The sequence below is a fragment of the Natator depressus genome, chromosome 3 (genome assembly GCF_965152275.1).
Source record: "Natator depressus isolate rNatDep1 chromosome 3, rNatDep2.hap1, whole genome shotgun sequence".
Taxonomy (NCBI): Eukaryota; Metazoa; Chordata; order Testudines; family Cheloniidae; genus Natator; species Natator depressus.
In genome coordinates, this window is record NC_134236.1 from 46,295,483 (window position 1) to 46,314,511 (window position 19,029).

Below are 19,029 nucleotides of genomic sequence, written 5' to 3' on the forward strand. Positions count from 1 at the left end.
GTTGGCTGCCAACAGCTGCTACCATTAGGGTGCTTGCGCCGGAACCTGGGGTAGAGGGAGGGCCTGGGTTCCCCCCAACCTGCCACCTCAGAAACACCTCCTGGGAGGGGAAGACTGGCCTCTGTCAGGACGGTGGGCTAAACTGTTCTGAAATAAGCTCCCACGGACAACAGAGACTGTGGGAGTTCTCTCCCCAACCTCCTTGCTGGCTTATGGTGAAAAGGGTTCAGTAGACTGTAACCCTGGCCCTAGAGAGAAGGGCTACATGGAGGGTCGCAGTGAGCCACTGAGGCTAGCATAAACCGCCTAGAAGCACGGGAGCCATGGGGACAAGGTTGGAGCTCTGCCACACATCCTATGGACAGCATGCTGACAGTCCTAGCCAGGGTACAATACTCCTATGGTTCACAGACCCATATTATGTACTTGTGGAAGTCCTCTTTCTTCATGCCCCGACAAAACAGGTATAATAGACACATCCATGTTAGGCTGGGGAACCCTTTTGGGTGACCACACAACGCAAGGAAGTGGATGCTTTGGGAATCCAGGATGCATGTCAATATGCTAGAACATCTAGCAGCAAGAAAGACATGAGTCCTTTCTTCTCTTCTTTGGCTCCCATCATGTCTTGATCATGTCGGACAACACTAACACTGTGTTCTATGTCAACAAACAAGGGGGAAGGAGATCTGTCACTCTATGTGCAGAGGCAGTCAATCTCTGGAACTGGTTTATCAGCCATCGGATCATTCTCTCCGCAGTCTATTTTCTGAGGGCACAAAATATAATCGTGGACTTGCTCAGGATACGCTTTGCAATAGACCATGAGTGGGAACTTCATGATACAGTGCTACACGACACCTTCATGTGATTGGGGAGCCCAACCAAGGACCTGTTCGCCTCTCAGATGAACAGCAAGTGGCCACATACTGTTCCAGGGAGCCCTCGACTACCACTCCCAGGGTGATGCTCTCCTCTTCTGGGCAGGCTAATTCAGCTACATCTTTCCCTCACTACCACCACTCCTTCAAATGCTGCACAAGATCTAATAAGATGGGTCATTCTGATCACCCCTTCTGGCCCAGATAATTCTGGTTCCCCAATCTCCTGTGCATATCCTCCTGCCCACTGATTTCCATTCTGAGCTTCATCAGTCTTCTGACCCCGTATAATGGCAGGATCAAGCATCCCAATACACATAAGCTCCACCTCAGGGTGTGGTATTTGGATGGGCATCTGCGCTAGAACAGATATGCTCCTCAGCTGTGCAAGATGTTCTCTCTGACAGTAGGAAGGGTTCCACTAGACAGTGTTACTGGGCTAAGTGGAAACATTTTTTATCTTGGACATAACACAAGGGGGTTTTACCAGAAACAGCAGCAATTCCTCTCATTCTGGACTATATTCTATCCTTCCAGTCATCGGACATCACCCTCAGCACTTTGAAAGTCCATCTGGTAATGATCTGTGCTTTCCATCCTTCTGTGGAAGGTCACTCTCCCTTTATTCCTGCTAACTTCTAGATTTTGGAAAGGCTTCCTCCGCACTTCCCACCCGTCCAAACAACTGCACCTTGATGGGACCTGAATCTGGTACACTCGGTATTAAAAAAGCTCCCATTTGAACCACTGGCACTTTTTTTCATATTCCTCCTTTTGATGAAAGTTGCCTTTCTGGTTGCTGTCACCTGAGTGAGAAGCGTCGGTGAACTCAGAGCTATGATGGAAGACCTGCCGTCTACAGTATTCCATAAGGATAGGGTCTACATCTAAAATTTTTACCAAAGGTTGTTTCCCAGTTTCACATTCAGCAATCCATTCACCCACCTGTTTTCTTCCCGAAACTGCACACATCTGCAGAAGAATGTTGACTCCATTCCCTCAACATCCGACAAGCTTTTGCCTTCTACCTGCAGAGGACAAAACTATTCAGAAAATCCCTTAGACTGTTCCTTCCAGTAGCAAATAGACTTAGGGTACAGGCCATCTCCACCCAGAGAATTTCCAAATGGATTTCTGGCTGTATTAAACTCTGCTACCATCTGTCGAGCCTACCTCCCCCCGATAGATGTATGGACTCACTCCACTAGAGTTCTAAAGGATGCAATGGTCATAGCTTGGACATATGTGGAGCATATCTCATAGACGTATGTAGAGCAGCCACATGGAGTTCTGTACGTACCGTCTCCACACACTACACCTTGGAGCAGGACTCTGTGGTGGATGCCTCCGCAAGACCCTTCTGTCCTCTCACCCTCCTTTTGACTTCAGTACTGCTTGTCGTGAAGTTAGTGAAATAACTCAGGAAGTCATAACTCAGTGGAATACAATAGGGACCATCACTAGAAGAAGAGTAGGTTGCTTACCTGTAACTGGAGGTTCTTCGAGATGTGTGGTCCCTATCTGTATTCCACTTCCCATTCTTTCCCCTCTGCTTTGGATCTGTCAGATTCATGGTGGAGAAGGAACTGGAGATGTAGTTGATCTGCTCTGCCCTTCAACGCCTTGGACAGAAGCACAAGGCTGGTCAGGGCATATGCGCAGACCAACGGATGCTGCTCTCTAATTTTTCGACTCTGTGCATGGTGCACATGCATAAACCCTCAGTGGAATAACCATAGGGGCCACACATCTCGAAGAACCTCCATTTACAGGTAGGTAACTTCAGTGACATTCCTCAGGGTACAAGATGGACTTTTGAACAGCAGTGTCTCCTTAATTTTCCAGACCAGGGTGTCTCTTACACTGTTAGGCTAGTAAAAAGCAGCCTCTCCAGGCTCTGATCACACTGCCATGTCAAGGCACACGAAGGAAAGTTACTTGAATGCTTTCCTAGCCACTCATAAACTAACGCAGGGCAACACCTGCATATCCCTCAGTCCCAGCCTTGCACCCCAGAATTGTGCATCTTACACTGCTCAAGACCTCCTGGATCAGAGTAAGCTCATTAATTAGTTTGTCATTTTATCAATGGAAATGATCATGCAACAGCCTTTGTTTACTTGAGTAGAGATTCCCCCAGATACTTCAGTCAAAACGCACTGGTTTAGATAAAATATTAAAACAAGTTTATTAACTAGAGAGAGAGAGATTTTAAGTGATTATAAGTGATAAAAGCATAAAAGTCAGAATTGGTTACAAAAGAAATAAAATATAGAATCACAATCTAATTCCTAAATTTACCAAGCTAACTAAGACTTGAAGCAAGCAACTTTCTCACTCTATCAGATGCTACAGGTAGTTCACAGTTCATTTTTCTTAGTTCACAGGCTGGGTCTCCTTACAGCCTGGGAGGACTACTCCAGTTCAAAGGTTTTTCTTTGTTTTTCTAAAGGATCTTTCTCTGTGGGTGCAGGGTGGAGGAGAAGAAGCCATTGTCTCTTATTTTATACCTTCCTTGTTGAGGAACACACCCTTCCCCCTGCCCCCCCGGGGTGTAGATAAAGCAATCTCTTGTGTACATGAGATTGAAAGCATCTCTCAGGTGAATTGTAAATTTCTGGCTCGTACCTTCTGTATACGTGACATTTGTGATACATGCAAGGCCTTTGTTTACAGTCCTCTGTTATTTCTGTGGAGGTGGTCTGTGGGCGTTCTCCAGACTCACAACTTGTTTCAGTAACAAACCTAAAGCAAAATTGAGTAACTATGTGTACAATGATGGTGTACACATGTTAACAGAACAACAATGTTCAGTAGATCATGAATTTTCAAATGATACCTCACAAGGCATGCTTTGTACAAAATGTATCATAACCATACAAAAGTGGTGAACATGAGGTACAGGGTGCCACAACCTCCTCTTTAGAAACATAGGAGTTGCCATACTCAATCAGACCCATAGTCCATCTAGTCCAATACCCTGTCGGGCAGTAGCCAGTACCATTTTGAAGGATCAACATATCAGATGTGAGATCTGTTATGGCATCTTTCAGTGTAGTGTGTTTTATAGTTTATAGTACGGTTAACATCTTGGATTAGGTAGAACCTCTTTTTTACAGGATCCCAGAAATTTTATAAATTTAAATCTAAAATATATAAAACTATCCACAGGAATAACTTCATGCACCAATAAAATTCAACTTGTTCTGGGATGAATTTTGGGAGTACTTTAACTGTGCATAGAAATGATAACAGAAAGAAATGGACCCCATTTGCTTGAAATGGCAGGAAGACTATGTAGGCATTTGCCAGAATGAGAATTGGGCTGGGACACAGAGATTTACCTTCTACATTCAGATGGCCCTTTTTTGTACATATATACTTTTCCATTCAGATTTTATTCTTATTGCTATGGAAACTGCCGAAAGCACTTGAAATTAATTGAATTAAATAATGCATGAACTATACTGTAATCCTTGTGGATGAGTGCCCATTTGGTCCACATTCAAGCCTTGCTAAATGGGAAGTACTGGAGGGATATTGTGGAACTTAAACGTTCTGAAAAGAGAGAGAGAGATGATTGAATTGTGGCAAGAGTGCATTAATTTATAAATAAATTATGCAAACAGCTTGTTAGCCATTCAATACTAGAGTGGGGACATTCATGACTCAGGACGAGGTAATAGGATGGAGCACGGTGGTCCTTCCTTTCAACAGAATGTGTATCTGTGCTTCAGCATTCTCAGACACGTACAATACAAAGGCTAATATGAAAAATTGCAGGGGTTGGGGCTAGTACCCTGGTAGGAATTTCATTATTCTCTCCCTATCATGTAGATGGGATGGGCTTCCTCTCCAAGACATTGTTCCTGAACACTATTAGTAAGGCTTCTCAACTGTATGTCTTATTAGCCACAGGTAAATAGGTTTAACGGTAAACTGTTTTCAAGAACTGATTATAATTTGTCTAGTGTTTTCTGATTTTTTTCTAAAGTCCTATGAAACTGATGTAATCCAGAAAATATAACATTTTCAAGAATCTGTAAAAATGAGTAAGTTTCTAGAGATGTGGCAAAGTATACTGCCCATTTATTTACCATATTAGGAGTAGACTATTTCTGCGACAGGTAGCGGAAGTGTCTCTTTTGAAACATGGACTGTCTCTGCAGGGAAAATGTCACTGAGTGATGTTAAAATACAATATTTTTTTTAACTCCTTATCTAATCATTTTGTAATGGCCCTACTAGGAACAGAAAGCTGAAGTAACTGCTGAAAGTGTCACAGCTGCTCTGAAACTCTACCTCTGAAACTCTGAATGGCCAAGATCCTTGAATATAAATGGTGTTGTTTTGGTCTATTTTATGCAGCTAGCCATTACGCTGTATCATTATTAGCCTTTTTTTTTTTTAGTGCTACAGTAAATACAATTCCCAAAGGATGATGGGGAGGGAATTAGTGAAATGGAGCCTTTCCTCGTTGCATATACACCTTGTGTAATATGGGTTATGTATGATAGTTTTAAATTACAAGATCATATTATGTTTCCCCCACATGACCTCAATCTCATTTTACTCTGTAGGTTGAATTGTGAATGAAGCAGTTTTGTATAGGGAAGAAGCCTAACCTTATTTGTGTAGTAAATGAAGTAAGTCCTCAGGACACCTGCCTTATACAATGCAAGAGTCAGATGGTGTGTGAAGCCTGAAGCTTGCATTTGACAATGCGGATAAAAATACATGTTAAGCAGCTGCTTTGTGCACTGAGCACCATCCATTTTGCACACTGAATGAGTTAGGGGCCCTGCAGGGAAAAGTAGTATGTCGTTGTGCCACTTAAGACTGTATCATAATGCGCCAGCATCTGGAAGAGAGTTAAGGTTACAGGGAAACTCTTTATTTTATGAGTCTGTGTTTCACTTTACAAACTTTGGTCTTCTAATTTGTTTTTATATGGGGTGATATATAATTTATGATCTTTCTAAACTCAAGATATGGACAGAGCATTGACAGATTTACCCATATAAATAGGATTTCAGTGTTTTTTAGGGTATGTATAAATTAAGGGAATAAGATACGTTGTCATTACATAGTGCAGTTGGTTAAACCCCATTAATATAATTAGTTGCATATGACATTTGCGTATATTTCAATATGATATAGAATTGTAATAATTTATTGGGAAAAATCTTTAAATTTACAATTTTGCATTATTAAACTGAAGAGCTAGATTTTTATTTTGGAGAAGTATATTGTCCTTAGGACTGTTTCCTAATATTACCTAATGAAGAACTGAATTGATTTGTTCACACTTAAAGCATTAGAGAAATATTTACTATAATAATGATAGGGACCTCACGAAAGCACTCAGAAGGGTGTTCATTAGAATAAAAATAAATATAATAAAAACGTAAAAATACAAAACCTCTTAAAATATTAACACAAAAACAAATGAAAAGTGTCTAATTTTTTAATGGGAAAGACTGAAAAGGAAGGTAATATATTATAGGGTCAGTTGTCATTCTAGATTCACACTTTGTAAGAAGCACTTTAAAAACTTCCTTTCAAGTGAGGAGGTATGAAATCAGATAGTTTCAAGGTGGGGAGGAGTTGTGCGTGTTCAATATTGTAGTGTCAACCACAACATGGTGTGCTCCTGACTTCAAGCACAGCAATGGGATCCTTAAAAAAATGGTAGCCTGTGGGCACAGAAACCCACTACATGGCCCCATCAGTGTTATTTTCAGGTAATATCCCACATTACGCATCAATTTCAGTCTCTTAATGATCCTTTTTCAGTTACTTGTCTTGTGTCATAACCGGTATTCAGTAGCATTTAAATCATTAATGCAGACTTGCAGTTCTCTCTCAGGGCTAGATCCACAGATCCTCAGTGGGGTTGTCTTCTGTCTGTAACTGTGGGAGGCAGAATCAAAGCTGATTGGACAGCTGACAAGGGACAAGCCCCCACCTTCTGAAGACCCCCTGAGTTTTGTTCTGTCTCCACTGGCAGGCAGTGGAATCCAGCACCAACTGAGAGAGAACGGTGGGGAAAAAAGCCTGAAGAGGTGGTTTGTCTCTAGCCAGAATTATGACCTCTCGCACTCCTGCACCCCCCACGACTGCTCAGGTAATAGGAGGTTGGCTAAGAATGGTCCAAATAGGAGACCAAGGCTGTGTTCCTCCTGCTTTTTATCTCTGCCAGAGTGCAGAAGGAGAGGCTTGTGCATTGTGCACTCCAGCCGCTTGGTCAGAAAGGTTTCACTTTGGCCACCTTAGCCAGACTTAGGAGGCTGATTCCCCAGGAGTCTTGACAACCAGGCCACAAATGTCTCAGGGGATGATGGGAAAAACTGAGAGCCTTTCAGGTGGTTGCATGAAAAGGCAGCAGCCCTGCATGGGGAAACCATAAGTGAGACTGGCTGAATCCATTACAGGTGGAGCAAGGAGTGGTTGGTGAGACGATTTTGGGTGTGCATCTTCCTGCAGTGCAGGTTTCGTTACTCCCCACCCCTTCCTTCCCTTTTCAAGCAATTAAATCTCTTTCCCCATGGGAAGTCAGGAATTCTGCACAGAGGGGAGAAGGGACTCTCCCCCTCAAGAAGAAATTACTTCTTGGGCTAGGGAGCCCCTGGATTTAGCACAAAAAGCTCCTTTACCTCAGATACCCAGGCAGCAGCTACAGTGTCCCATCACAGGCATTCTATTCTCTCTCTAAAGGACAAAGATAAAGAGGTACCTATTAGCAGAAGAGGTTCACAGGACTCCTCATCTGACCCAGGTTCCAAATCCCCAACTCCCTTAAGGAGAAAATTTTTTAAAAAGGGCAAATAAGGTTCAAGAAATTACCTCAGAAACTGAGAAAACTGGCCTGTCCTCCAGTTGACAGCAGTTCCTCTGACTTATCCCCAGAGGATGCCAGAGCTAAAGGCTCTTCACACAGGGTTTTCATACTCAGAAAGAAAAATCATAATAAAAGGAGTAGAATTTGTTGTCTGGTCCTTCATCATCATTTAATTCATTTTCATCCTTATCTTCATGGGTATCAACAAAGAAAAAAAAAAGGCTAGGAAATCTGTTGAATCTAAATCGAAGGGAAGAAAAAAGAAGTCAAGAAGAAAGTCAGGACGTTCTTCACAGGAGTGTGGTGAACTCTCAATCTCAGAATCTGAATCGCAGGATGAAGCGAATCAATAGGATTTTTTTCCAGCTGAATGATTTGAGAAAGATTTATTAGATACTTAGGTATTCTATCCGATGAGCCTGCTAGAAAAAATTCTAAGGAGAAAGAAGAGAGGATTGATACAGAAATTACAAAAAAGTATATTCCAACAGGTTAAGCTGAACCACACATTCCCCCTTCATGTCTTTTTGGAAAGAGGAATTAAGGCTGAATGGGAAACCTTGGCAAAAGTCTGACATTGTCCAGGTGTGAGATAAAATTCTACAACATGCACCATAGCAAAGCAGATTTTGTCTTTTCCCAAAGTGGATGGGGCAGTTTCATCATTAGTCAAAGAGACTGCTATCCAAATGGAAGGGGACCTTTTCCTTAAAGAATCCAATGCCTGCAGAGTTGAAATATCACCGCATCATACATTTTGAGGCTGTAATCTTTCTCTCCGAGGGCTTCTGCTGTGGCAACATGTTGGGCAAGAACAGTATTGGCCTAGTCAGACTGCCAGAAGGCTAAGCAATCACTGTGGTTAGGTTCAGAGTTAAAGAAAATCTCAGTGGCTTCAGCATTCATAGCTGATGCAACCAGAGATGCTTTGAGGTTTTCAGCACTAAGCATGGCCTCCAATGAGGTGACCAGACAGCCCCTCTGTTTACATTCCTGGAAGGGCTATATAGAGGCAAAAATCACATTAGTGGTTTCTTGATTTTTTTTAAATATTCAAGAGCTTGGTTATTTGGGGAGCCATTAGACAAAAGTTCCTCAGATAAATCAAAGACCTTGCAGAACCTTCCTAACTCCAAATCCCAGTCTAAAGATTTTTACAGGTCTAAATATCCTTTTTGTGGCTTCTCTAAGTATAGAAGTCAACACTACGGCAAAAGCAAATGTAACGAGTCTAAGCCCGGAAAGGAGAGAGACCAGTCTTTCCACAGTGCAAATTCCAACTCTAGGAACAATGTTGTACTATGGTCAGGAGACTTCTGACAAGCAACACCTGTGGGAGAGACTATTAAAGTTCAAGGACCCAGTGGCCCCTCTCCACATCAGACACTTGGATCCTGGATGTGGTTTAACAATGGTACATCACAGAATTTTAAAAGATTGTGAATTGTCGTTTTCCCTTTCACTAGTATCATCAAATCTGCAAAAGAGGTAAGATATGCTAAAGGCCATAGATCATCTTTTGTGAATCAGTGCAGTATAGTTCCTGAGATGGAGATGTTCTCTGGTCACTACTCAATCTCTTGTTCTGGTACCCAGGAGATCGGAGGAGGACAGAGCTGTGTTGGACTTAAAACACCAGAACAAGTTCATAAGGATCATGTTCATGAAGTCCATATCAGTGGCGATTTGCCAGGGGATTACTTTAATTGATTTGAAGAAAGCCTATATTCACCAGGCACACAGGAGATTTCAGAAGTTTGCTCATAGGACTGATCATTTTGCAGTGCAAAATGCTCTATTTTAGACTGTCATCTGCACCTGTGAGTGTTCTCAAAAATTCTCATTGTTCTGGTGGCTTTTTCTCAGGCAGAAGGGGATACAGGTATACCCTTTCCTATTCTAGGCAGGTCCCCGTCCAAGGAGGGGGTCTACTTGAGTGACTCAGTTAATGATCCAAACATTGGCTGCAAACCATTGATAACTACTCTGAGTGGTCTGTGAGGCTGAGGAAAGGTCTCTTCCAGTCCTACGTTTCTATGAATCTATACTCAGCACCATGTAACGAAAGTGTCTCATGTTCTGGAATTTTTACAAGATGGTTTTGATATCAGGTTGCAGCTCCTGTAAGTTAAGTTTTTGAGTGCTTGCTCATGTTGATTCCAATGAGGTGTGTGCATGCTGTGTGCACAGTAGCCGGAAGGTTTTTCTCCTAGCAGTACCTGTCGGGTTGGATCAGGTGCCCCCTAGAGTTGTGCCTCCATGGCATCTATATAGGGCCCCGCCACCACTTCAGTTCCTTCTTACTGCCTGTGATGGATAGCTGGAAAGCTCGTTTGCTCTTGCTTTGGCAAGCCGCCTTCCTAGTAGTCTTCAGACTGTCTTTCTGTAAATAGTTTGATCAGTTAGTTAATAGTTGTAGTTAGTCATTATATAGTTGGATTCCAGTAGGGAATTGTTCTGGGGCTATCTCCTGCTTCCCTACCCCCCCCCCCATCCCTTAGTGCCGGGGCATGTCTTGATCCCGGGGGTTTAAACCCTGCGCAGCTTGTAACAAGCCTATGATCAGGAGTGACCCCCACACTTCTTGCTTGAAGTGCCGGGGGAATCGCATCAGAAGGACCATTGCAAAATCTGTAGGGGATTTTGCCCCAGGACTCAAAAAGAAAGAGACCAACGGTTGAAGATCCTTCTGATGGAGGCTGCCCACTGCCCCCACTCGGAGCCGAGTTCAGCCAAATTGATGCCTAATACCTCAGTGTTGGTGCGCAGTGCTCCGACATTGACAAAGGAAACTTTGTCACTGAGAAAAGACTCTGATACAGACGCACGGCACTGTTCCCCAGTCCCTGGGGCCCTGCAAGAAGAAGAAGCTGGACAGAGGGTGCTCATCCACACCGAGGCCAGGATGGAAGGACTCTGGCGCAATGAGACCCATTTTGGGCCAAGTAAGTGTGGCATCACCTAGCCCGGCACTGCTGACTCCTGCACCGACAAGGGGTCAGTCGAGTCCAGCTCCTCAGGACTCCCCTCCTCGGGAGAGTCGTGGAGAGGCTTTGGAGCTGCCCTTCACACCGGAGACCTTTGAGGCGGCGAGAGAGCTCATCGCCTTCATGGCACTACCTTCCCCACCCAGGCAAGACAGCCTAGATCTCCATCTTGGAATTTGAACGTTGTACTCAGTGCCATAATGCAGGTGTCCTTTTTACTTGATTATCAAAACGACTCTTCTGACTGCTATCACTTCTTCAGCAAGAAAGATGTTAGAGTTGGGAGCTTTATCCATCCTGCTGCATTTTTTACAAAGATAAGGTGGTTTTGAGAATGGATCCCACCTTTATTCCAAAAGTGTATTTGATTTTTCATTAAGCACAAGGGATCTCATTGTCTTCTTTTTGTCCACATCCTTCTCACCCAAAGGAGAAGTTATGGCATTTGTTGAATGTAAGATAGGCCTTAAAGTTTAATGTGAAAAGGACTGAGCATAAGAAAAACAGACTGACTGGTCTTATTTCAAGAAAAAGAGGTGCTAAGGCATCTAAATCATCAATCTGAGAAGATACGCTGATGCATTGCTGAGGCATGTAGAGCAAAAGGATTCAATTCTCCAATGGGCATCAGAGTTCACTGTTCATCTATTTAAAGTACAAGTGGTGGTGGCATCGTGGGTGGAGAAAGGACAGGCTGGTTGCAATGAAATCTGTAAAACTGCAGCTTGGTCCTCCCTGTGTATATTTACCTTGTTTTACAAGATAGATATTCAGTTTTCAGGTGACGCAGCCTTTGTCATGTGGCTTCTGCACACTGGTGATTCCTTAGGGTAAGGAAATCCTTTCTTTCAGTGACATTATTTTGTTCTCTCTCTAGGAATTTTGTCACTGCTGAGAAAATCCCACGCAGAGATCTGTGGACCTAGCCCTGAGAGAGACAATGGGAGAAATTGTGGTTGCTTACCTGAAAATTTTCCCTTTTTGAAGGAATAGGCCCACAGATCTGTTCCTCCCTAAAAAGGTAGATCTGTTTGAAGTTCTCTGCAGTAGTTAAATTTTTCTTCGAGTATTATTTTTGCAAGGTGCTGATGCAGGATGAGAGATTCATTTTTTGTTTCGCAATCCAGAGAGGCTAGCTTTGGAAGCATCTCAAAACTGAGGGGGTCTCCAGAAGACAAGGGCTAGTCTCTTATCAGCCATCCAATCAGCTTTTATTCTAAACCTACAGACAGGTGATTATCCACACTGAAGATATATGGACGTATTCCTTTTGAAGAAAAGAGACTATAAGTAAGCAACCACAAATTCTTATTTTTAAACCTCTTATTAATCTGCAGGAAAACATTTGATTTGGGTTTAAAAAAAAAAAGTGTAACCAACTATTCTAACTTCATTGTTAATTTTAGTTATGTTTTCAAAGTGGCTGCTGTTTTATTGCCTCTTAAAAAGTACAATGGAGTTTTAAGTATCTACTTACTACTTAACTTTATTTTAGGTACTGTGGTCTTTGGAATGTGGACATTGGATTTCAGAGGAACCATACGAACTGTCAGCCAATTTCCCTGCAGCTCCTGTAAGTTAAATGTTCCTCTGTGAACTTACATTCGTTTCTCTGTTAAATGAACAGTTATAGAAGTTGGGGGTAATAATGGTGACTGGCTCTCGTGAATAAGTGTCTTTATTAGAAAAAATATAGATACACATATTCGCTCTCTCTCGCTCACTTGCACTCTCTCTCCCCACTCTTGTCCAGTCTTCCTTCAGGAGCAGTATGCAAAACCTGTGGTACATGTAAACATTTAGAAAGAGATTCACTTGTTGAATAACTTCTGAGTAAATAAGGGCAGGTCTACATGTAAAAAGCTGCAGTGGCTTTTGTTACAAAGTATGTTACAAAGTATATGAAATATAAGCTTTATTTCATTTCATTTTCTCTTTATACAGAACACAGGATATTCATTTAGAATTTACTTCAGCTTTAGTGAAGACGTTACTTTGCTGACAGGAGAGCTGCTCCCATCAGCATAGTTAATCTACCTCTGGGAGAGGCAGTAGCTATGTCGATGGGAGAAACTCTCCTGCTGACATAACACTGTCTTCAGTGGTGGTTAGGTCGCTATAACTGCCTCGCTCAGGAGTGAGGATTTTTCACACCCCTCAGCAATGTTATACTGTTACACTAATGTAAGTTTGTAGTCTAGACCTGGGCTAAGTTTCATGTTTAAATATGCACGTTCTTGAGTTTTGTAGTATCATGTCTTATTTCTTGCTGTGCTCGTGTCTCAGTTGGAGACTATCATAAGGTGGGAAAAGGCAACAGGCCACATCTTTAATACTTCTGTTCCAGATGCTGCTTACATTACTGTTTTTTCCACTGAATGGATTTCAGGAACTTAAAGTCGATATGGGCTTCACAACCCAGTAAGTGAGTAATACAGAGCAGTTCTTCTTAAATGCTAGCTTCCCAGCAATGACTTGAGCATTTGTGCAGAAAGTTTTATTACCTGTATATACTAGGCTATCTCCAGGTACACCCCCACTTCATGTTGTCTGAAGTTATTAAGCAGTAAATTCATTTTGGGCTTTAATACAAGCAGGTTGATCGCATCACAAAAGGGTTTACAATTTGTCTTAGCTGTGTAAGAGATATTTTCTTCAGCTACTTGTTTCATATAGTGTTTCAAACATTTTGATGAGAGAACATATAACTGGTGATTGAACTTTCCTAACTACAATTTTTTGAACTTGGGATTTTTAAATCCCTTTTACATTCGTAATCGTTTTACCCAAACGTTTCCAAGATAAGGGTTTCTCTTTGGTTTTAAATAACATGCTATTATAGTGTAGATAAAATACAACAGTTATTCTAAAATGACTGTGTGACTGTGAAAAGAAACTAGTGATGCATTTATAGATTTATTTAATGTAAGAGTCCTTTCAGAGAGAGGTAGAGGGATGTTTTGTGGGGCAGCAAATAACTAGTATGTTGTTTTCTATCCTGGTAGGTGTGCTGCTTCTGTTGTGTCAATCATTGTTCATAGAGTATGTTGAAGAGAGAAGCGGGAGAAAGTCAGATGATTTTAGCTTAAGGCTGTAGGGTTTTCTGTTTCTTTTAAACCCTTTTTCTTGTTAATAACTTGGCATGTTATCAGTAGTTTTGCACAACATTCTGTAAAACCCCTTGAGAGTGATTTCTGCCTTTTGTTAACTTCTTCACTTATGTCTAATATCTGCTTATCACCTTCATTCCTTCGGTAAAAATGGGAAGGCTTGGGGAACATTGAAAAGGCAGGTTGAGGCACATCAGGGCTGTGCAGAGAGTTAGTTTTGTTTTTGTCTGTGTTGTACTTTATCTGTGAATAAGTGAATCTATCATCTTTTCAAACATTCCCATCTCAAGGTGTTTTAATTTTTCTTGTTGTAATTAGTTGCTCTCAAAAGGGTTCCCTCCCTTTTCTTATTATATCTCATAGGAATAGGAATGGAGAAATATAGAATGCTTACGCTTTTGAAGGTTGTTGGGGAAGGAGGCAGGAAAAGGCACTCTTACTACTTTGTAGTTGCTTCTTGCAGTCACTGCAGGCTGTGGTAAAAGTCACTGGATGGTTGACATTGCCTCATCCGACACCTGTATAGTCTTTTTAGATAGCGTTTGTGTGACGTTATTGATATAATCTGTAACTGTATAGATCATTGTTGCAACCACTGTTATATATTTGCAGCAAATATTGTATAAAGGTTATCATGTAAGGGGTCTATGGAGAGGTTATGGTTTGCTGGTTATGATTATGCTGTCTATATGTGTGTATCATTTTTGTAGTTGAAGTTATGAATATTGGCTCTATACTGTCTGTATTTCAAACTTATGCTATGCTTCTGACCCCAGACAAGTTGGTGTCAGCTCTGCCTAGCCTGCTTGATGGCACATTAAGACCATCAGCTATACAATTGACCCATTGAGAGAAGGCAGATAGGCCTTGTGACTCAGCAAAGTATGCAGGGACTTGCCCATGTGACTCCAAACTCCATTTTGCTGTAATTTTCCACAGTAAGAACAAAGAGGTGTTTTTACACCTGGAAAAGACTATAAAAGGCTTATGCCTCATCTTCATCTTGTCTTCAATCCTGTTTCTTACCTCTGGAGGGACTTTGCTACAAACTGAAGCTCTAAACAAAGAAATGAATGACCCATCCCAGCTGTGGATGTACTCCAGAGACTTGATTCGAACCTGCAGTTTATTCCATCACTGCTACAAGCCTGAACCAAGAACTTTGCCATTACTGTATGTAACTGATTCCATTTAACCAATTCTTGCGCTCATCTATATCTTTTTCCTTTTATGAATAAACCTTTAGATTTTAGATTCTAAAGGATTGGTAACAGCGTGATTTGTGGGTAAGATCTGATTTGTATCTTGACCTGGGTCTGGGGCTTGGTCCTTTGGGATCGAGAGAACCTTTTTTCTTTTACTGGGGTATTGGTTTTCATAACCATTTGTCCCCATAACGAGTGGCACTGGTGGTGTCTAAGGGAATTGCTTGTGTGACTTGTGGTTAGCCAGTGGGGTAAAACCAAAGTCTTCTCTGTTTGGCTGGTTTGGTTTGCCTTGGTGTGCATAGAAACCTCAGCCTTGGGCTGTAACTGCCCTACTTTAAGCAATTTGTCCTGAATTGGCACTCTCAGTTGGATCCTGCCAGAACCAGCATTGTTATAGTTTGCACCTTAAATAAGCCATGAAATCTTATTTAGTTAGAAAGGCATCTAAAATTGATTAATTGAATTCTAAACACAGAGCTGGCCTTACCATGAGGCGAACTGAGGCGGCCGCCTCAGGTGTCAGACTGTGGAGGGGAGTGCCACTAGGACCCAGAGTATAGAAAATTGTGTCTGCTGCTGGTGCATACATACTCTCTCTGCTCTAGATGCACAGAGATGGTGGAGTGCTGTGCTGGAGGAAGGAGGGCACAAGAGACATAACAGGCAGGCAGGAGAAAAGGTGAGAGGGAATAACAGAAAGCAGCAGGAGCTGCAGGGAGAGAGAGGAGGAGGAGCCTCTTATGTACCTCTCTAGCACCCCCAGGACCCTGGACTGATGAACACCAGCTTCTTTGGGAACTTCCTGTTTCCTGCTGCTTCCCTGAATCCACTTGAGGACAACAGGCAGTCAACTGAAGTAGCAGGAGCCAGTTAGCAGCGTCTTAAGGACCTATCTTCCCTCACTCAGGCCCTGCTACCAGCCTGCTTATTTGTCCCCTTCAACTGAGTGTTGAGAGCCACTATAGTTGGCACGGAACAGCAGCCATGAGTGAAAGAAGAAAACGCCCTTCTGGGGCAGCATTCAGAAAAAGAAAGAAAGCAAAGGAAGCTTTTCCATCTAAGCAGGAAGATCCTGAGATACATAGACACAAATGTTCACGGTGAGCCTTCCGGCCCCGGTGAGGATGAGAGTGGTGAGGAGATGCCTGATCTTCCAGTTAGTCAGAGTGCAGGTGACCTGGCAGCTACTGCAGCATCCATATCTCCATCTCAAATGGATGTAACCATGCACATTCCTGAAGAAAAGTGTAGATCAGAGAAGAGTGTGGTGGAGGTGCAAGAAACGGCTGCTGCTGAGTTTAGTTCTTAAGTCTAGATGATCCAGGACTGTGGACCCACTTGAGCAGTAGCCTGAGGGACTTCCTTCTACTGCATGGGCCACAGCAAGTGAAAAACTTCATGTTGCCCAAAGACAATGAAAATAGATGTTTCCATCCAACACATTACTGGCGTGAAATCCCCAATGGTGACAAAGTGGAGAGTCCATGGCCTATGTACTCAAAAACACAGAATGCTGCATACCGTTTTTGTTGCAAACTCTTCCAGTCTAATGTTCCAGCCATATTGGGTTCTACAGGAACAAAGGACTGGAAAAATCTGGCTAGAAATCTTACTACATGAGAAGGCAGCAAATCACCAGAGAGCATTCCATAGGTGGAAAGAGCTTGAGATGAGACTAAGGTTAAAGGCCACCATAGATGATCAGCATCAAGAGAAGATTGCATCAGAGTCTCTTTACTGGCAAAATGTTCTGAAAAGGCTCATTGTGCTCATTGTGAGCGTGCTCGTTAACCAAAACCTAGCACTGCATGGCACTTCATGCCAAACAATGGAAACTTCCTTAAAATTGTGGCACTGATGGCTGAACTTGATGCTGTACTCCAGGAGCATCTAAGAAGAGTCACCACCCAAGAAATGTACACACACCACTACCTTGGAAAAAGAATTCAAAATGAGATCATACAGTTACTGGCAACAAAAGTCAAACAGAAGATTGTGGCAGATCTGAAGTCAGCAAGATATTACTCTGTTATTCTGGACTGCACATCTGACATCAGCCATATGGAACAAATGACTTGAATGGTGCGTTCTGTAACAACAACCGAACCTAGTGAAAATGTCCCTTCAATGGTGACTGTCGGAGAGCATTTTCTAGAATTCATTGACTTTGATGACAGCGAACAGCAGAGAGGCTAGCAGAGGGAGTTTGCCTGGGATCTGCCTGAGAGGAGGTACGCTAAGGGCTGCATTAAGGAGGCTGTGTTGGTGAGTATCTGAGTGTCTGTTGTGGGGACACTTTGACCGTGTGCTTGACTGGTTGTTTGAAAAGTGTGAATTGGGAGTGCTTTGTTCCAGGTGAGCCTTGAGTGGGCCTGACTGCTATAAAAAGCCAGTCAGCTGTGAACCAGCTGAGCAGCGAACAGCAGAGAGGCTAACAGAGGGAGTTTGCCTGGGAGTTCGCCGGGGGAGAGCCCACTGAGGCTTACATCTTGCCGGCTTCTCTGAGTAGTTATTACAATTCCTGAGGAAGCTCGTAGAAGAAAAGTAATATGGATGGGGAGCGTTCAGCTGTTGTGACCTGCACTGGATGTGCCATGTTTGTCTTTCTTCCACAGGACAGAAGCGACTTTCTCTGTACAAAGTGCAAGCTGGTCTCCATATTGGAAGAGAAGGTTCAAGGTCTGGAGCAACAGGTATCGACCCTGCGTTGCATAAAAGAAACTGAAGATTTCCTGGACAGACGTCAGGATGTGCTTCTATGGAGAAAACATTCTGAAGGTTCAGAGCAGGCTGCACTGCGGGGACAGGAGGACGGTGAAGAAATTTGGCATCATGTGACCTCCAGAAGAAGAAAGGGGAGCATCCATGTACTAGCAACGCAGATACAGGTAAGTAACCGTTGTCATGTTCTCTCCACAGGTACTAATGCAGAGAGTGGACTAGATGATACATCTGAGGGAAGGGAACAGAAGGAGATTCCGCTGATTGGAAGGCATGAGATGCACTGTCCTAGGGTTGGGGGTTCCACGACCACTGCTCCCAAGAGAAGGAGGCGGGTGGTGGTGGTTGGGGACTCTCTCCTCAGGGGGACTGAGTCATCTATCTGCCTCCCCAACCGGGAAGACCGAGAAGCCTGCTGCTTGCCAGGAGCTAGGATTCACGATGTGACTGAGAGACTGCCGAGACTCATCAAGCCCTCGGATCGCTACCCCTTCCTGCTTCTCCACATGGACACCAATGATACTGCCAAGAATGACCTTGAGCGGATCACTGCAGACTACGTGGCTCTGGGAAGAAGGATAAAGGAGTTTGAGGCGCAAGTGGTGGTCTCGTCCATCCTCCCCGTGGAAGGAAAAGGCCTGGGTAGAGACCGTCGAATTGTGGAAGTCAATGAATGGCTACGCAGCTGGTGTCGGAGGGAAGGTTTTGGATTCTTTGACCATGGGATGGTGTTCCAAGAAGGAAGAGTGGTAGGCAGAGACGGGCTCCACCTAACGAAGAGAGGGAAGAGCATCTTTGCAAGAAGGCTGGCTAACCTAGTGAGGAAAGCTTTAAACTAGCTTCACCGGGGGAAGGAGACCAAAGCCCTGAGTTAAGTGAGGAAGTGGGATACCGGGAGGAAGCATGAGCAGGAGCGCGTGAGAGAGGAGGGCTCCTGCCTCATACTGAGAAAGAGGGACGATCAGTAAGTTATCTCAAGTGCCTATACACAAATGCAAGAAGCCTGGGAAACAAGCAGGGAGAACTGGAAGTCCTGGCACAGTCAAGGAATTATGATGTGATTGGAATAACAGAGACTTGGTGGGATAACTCACATGACTGGAGTACTGTTGTGGATGGATTATAAACTGTTCCAGAAGGACAGGCGGGCAGAAAAGGTGGGGGAGTTGCATTGTGTGTAAGGGAGCAGTATGACTGCTCAGAGCTCAAGTATGAAACTGCAGAAAAACCTGAGAGTTTCTGGATTAAGTTTAGAAGTGTGAGCAACAAGGGTGATGTCGT

At 43.2% G+C, this 19,029-nt stretch overlaps 1 protein-coding gene across 2 annotated transcripts in view; it reads left to right on the plus strand.

Moving 5' to 3' along the window:
• Nucleotides 1-19,029, plus strand: part of MCPH1 (microcephalin 1) — a 235,243-nt gene that overhangs the window by 80,004 nt on the left and 136,210 nt on the right. For both annotated transcript variants that reach the window (XM_074947793.1, XM_074947792.1), the window contains one exon: nucleotides 12,205-12,282. In XM_074947793.1, coding sequence (XP_074803894.1) covers nucleotides 12,205-12,282 — 78 coding nt within the window. The remainder of the gene's footprint in view (nucleotides 1-12,204; nucleotides 12,283-19,029) is intronic.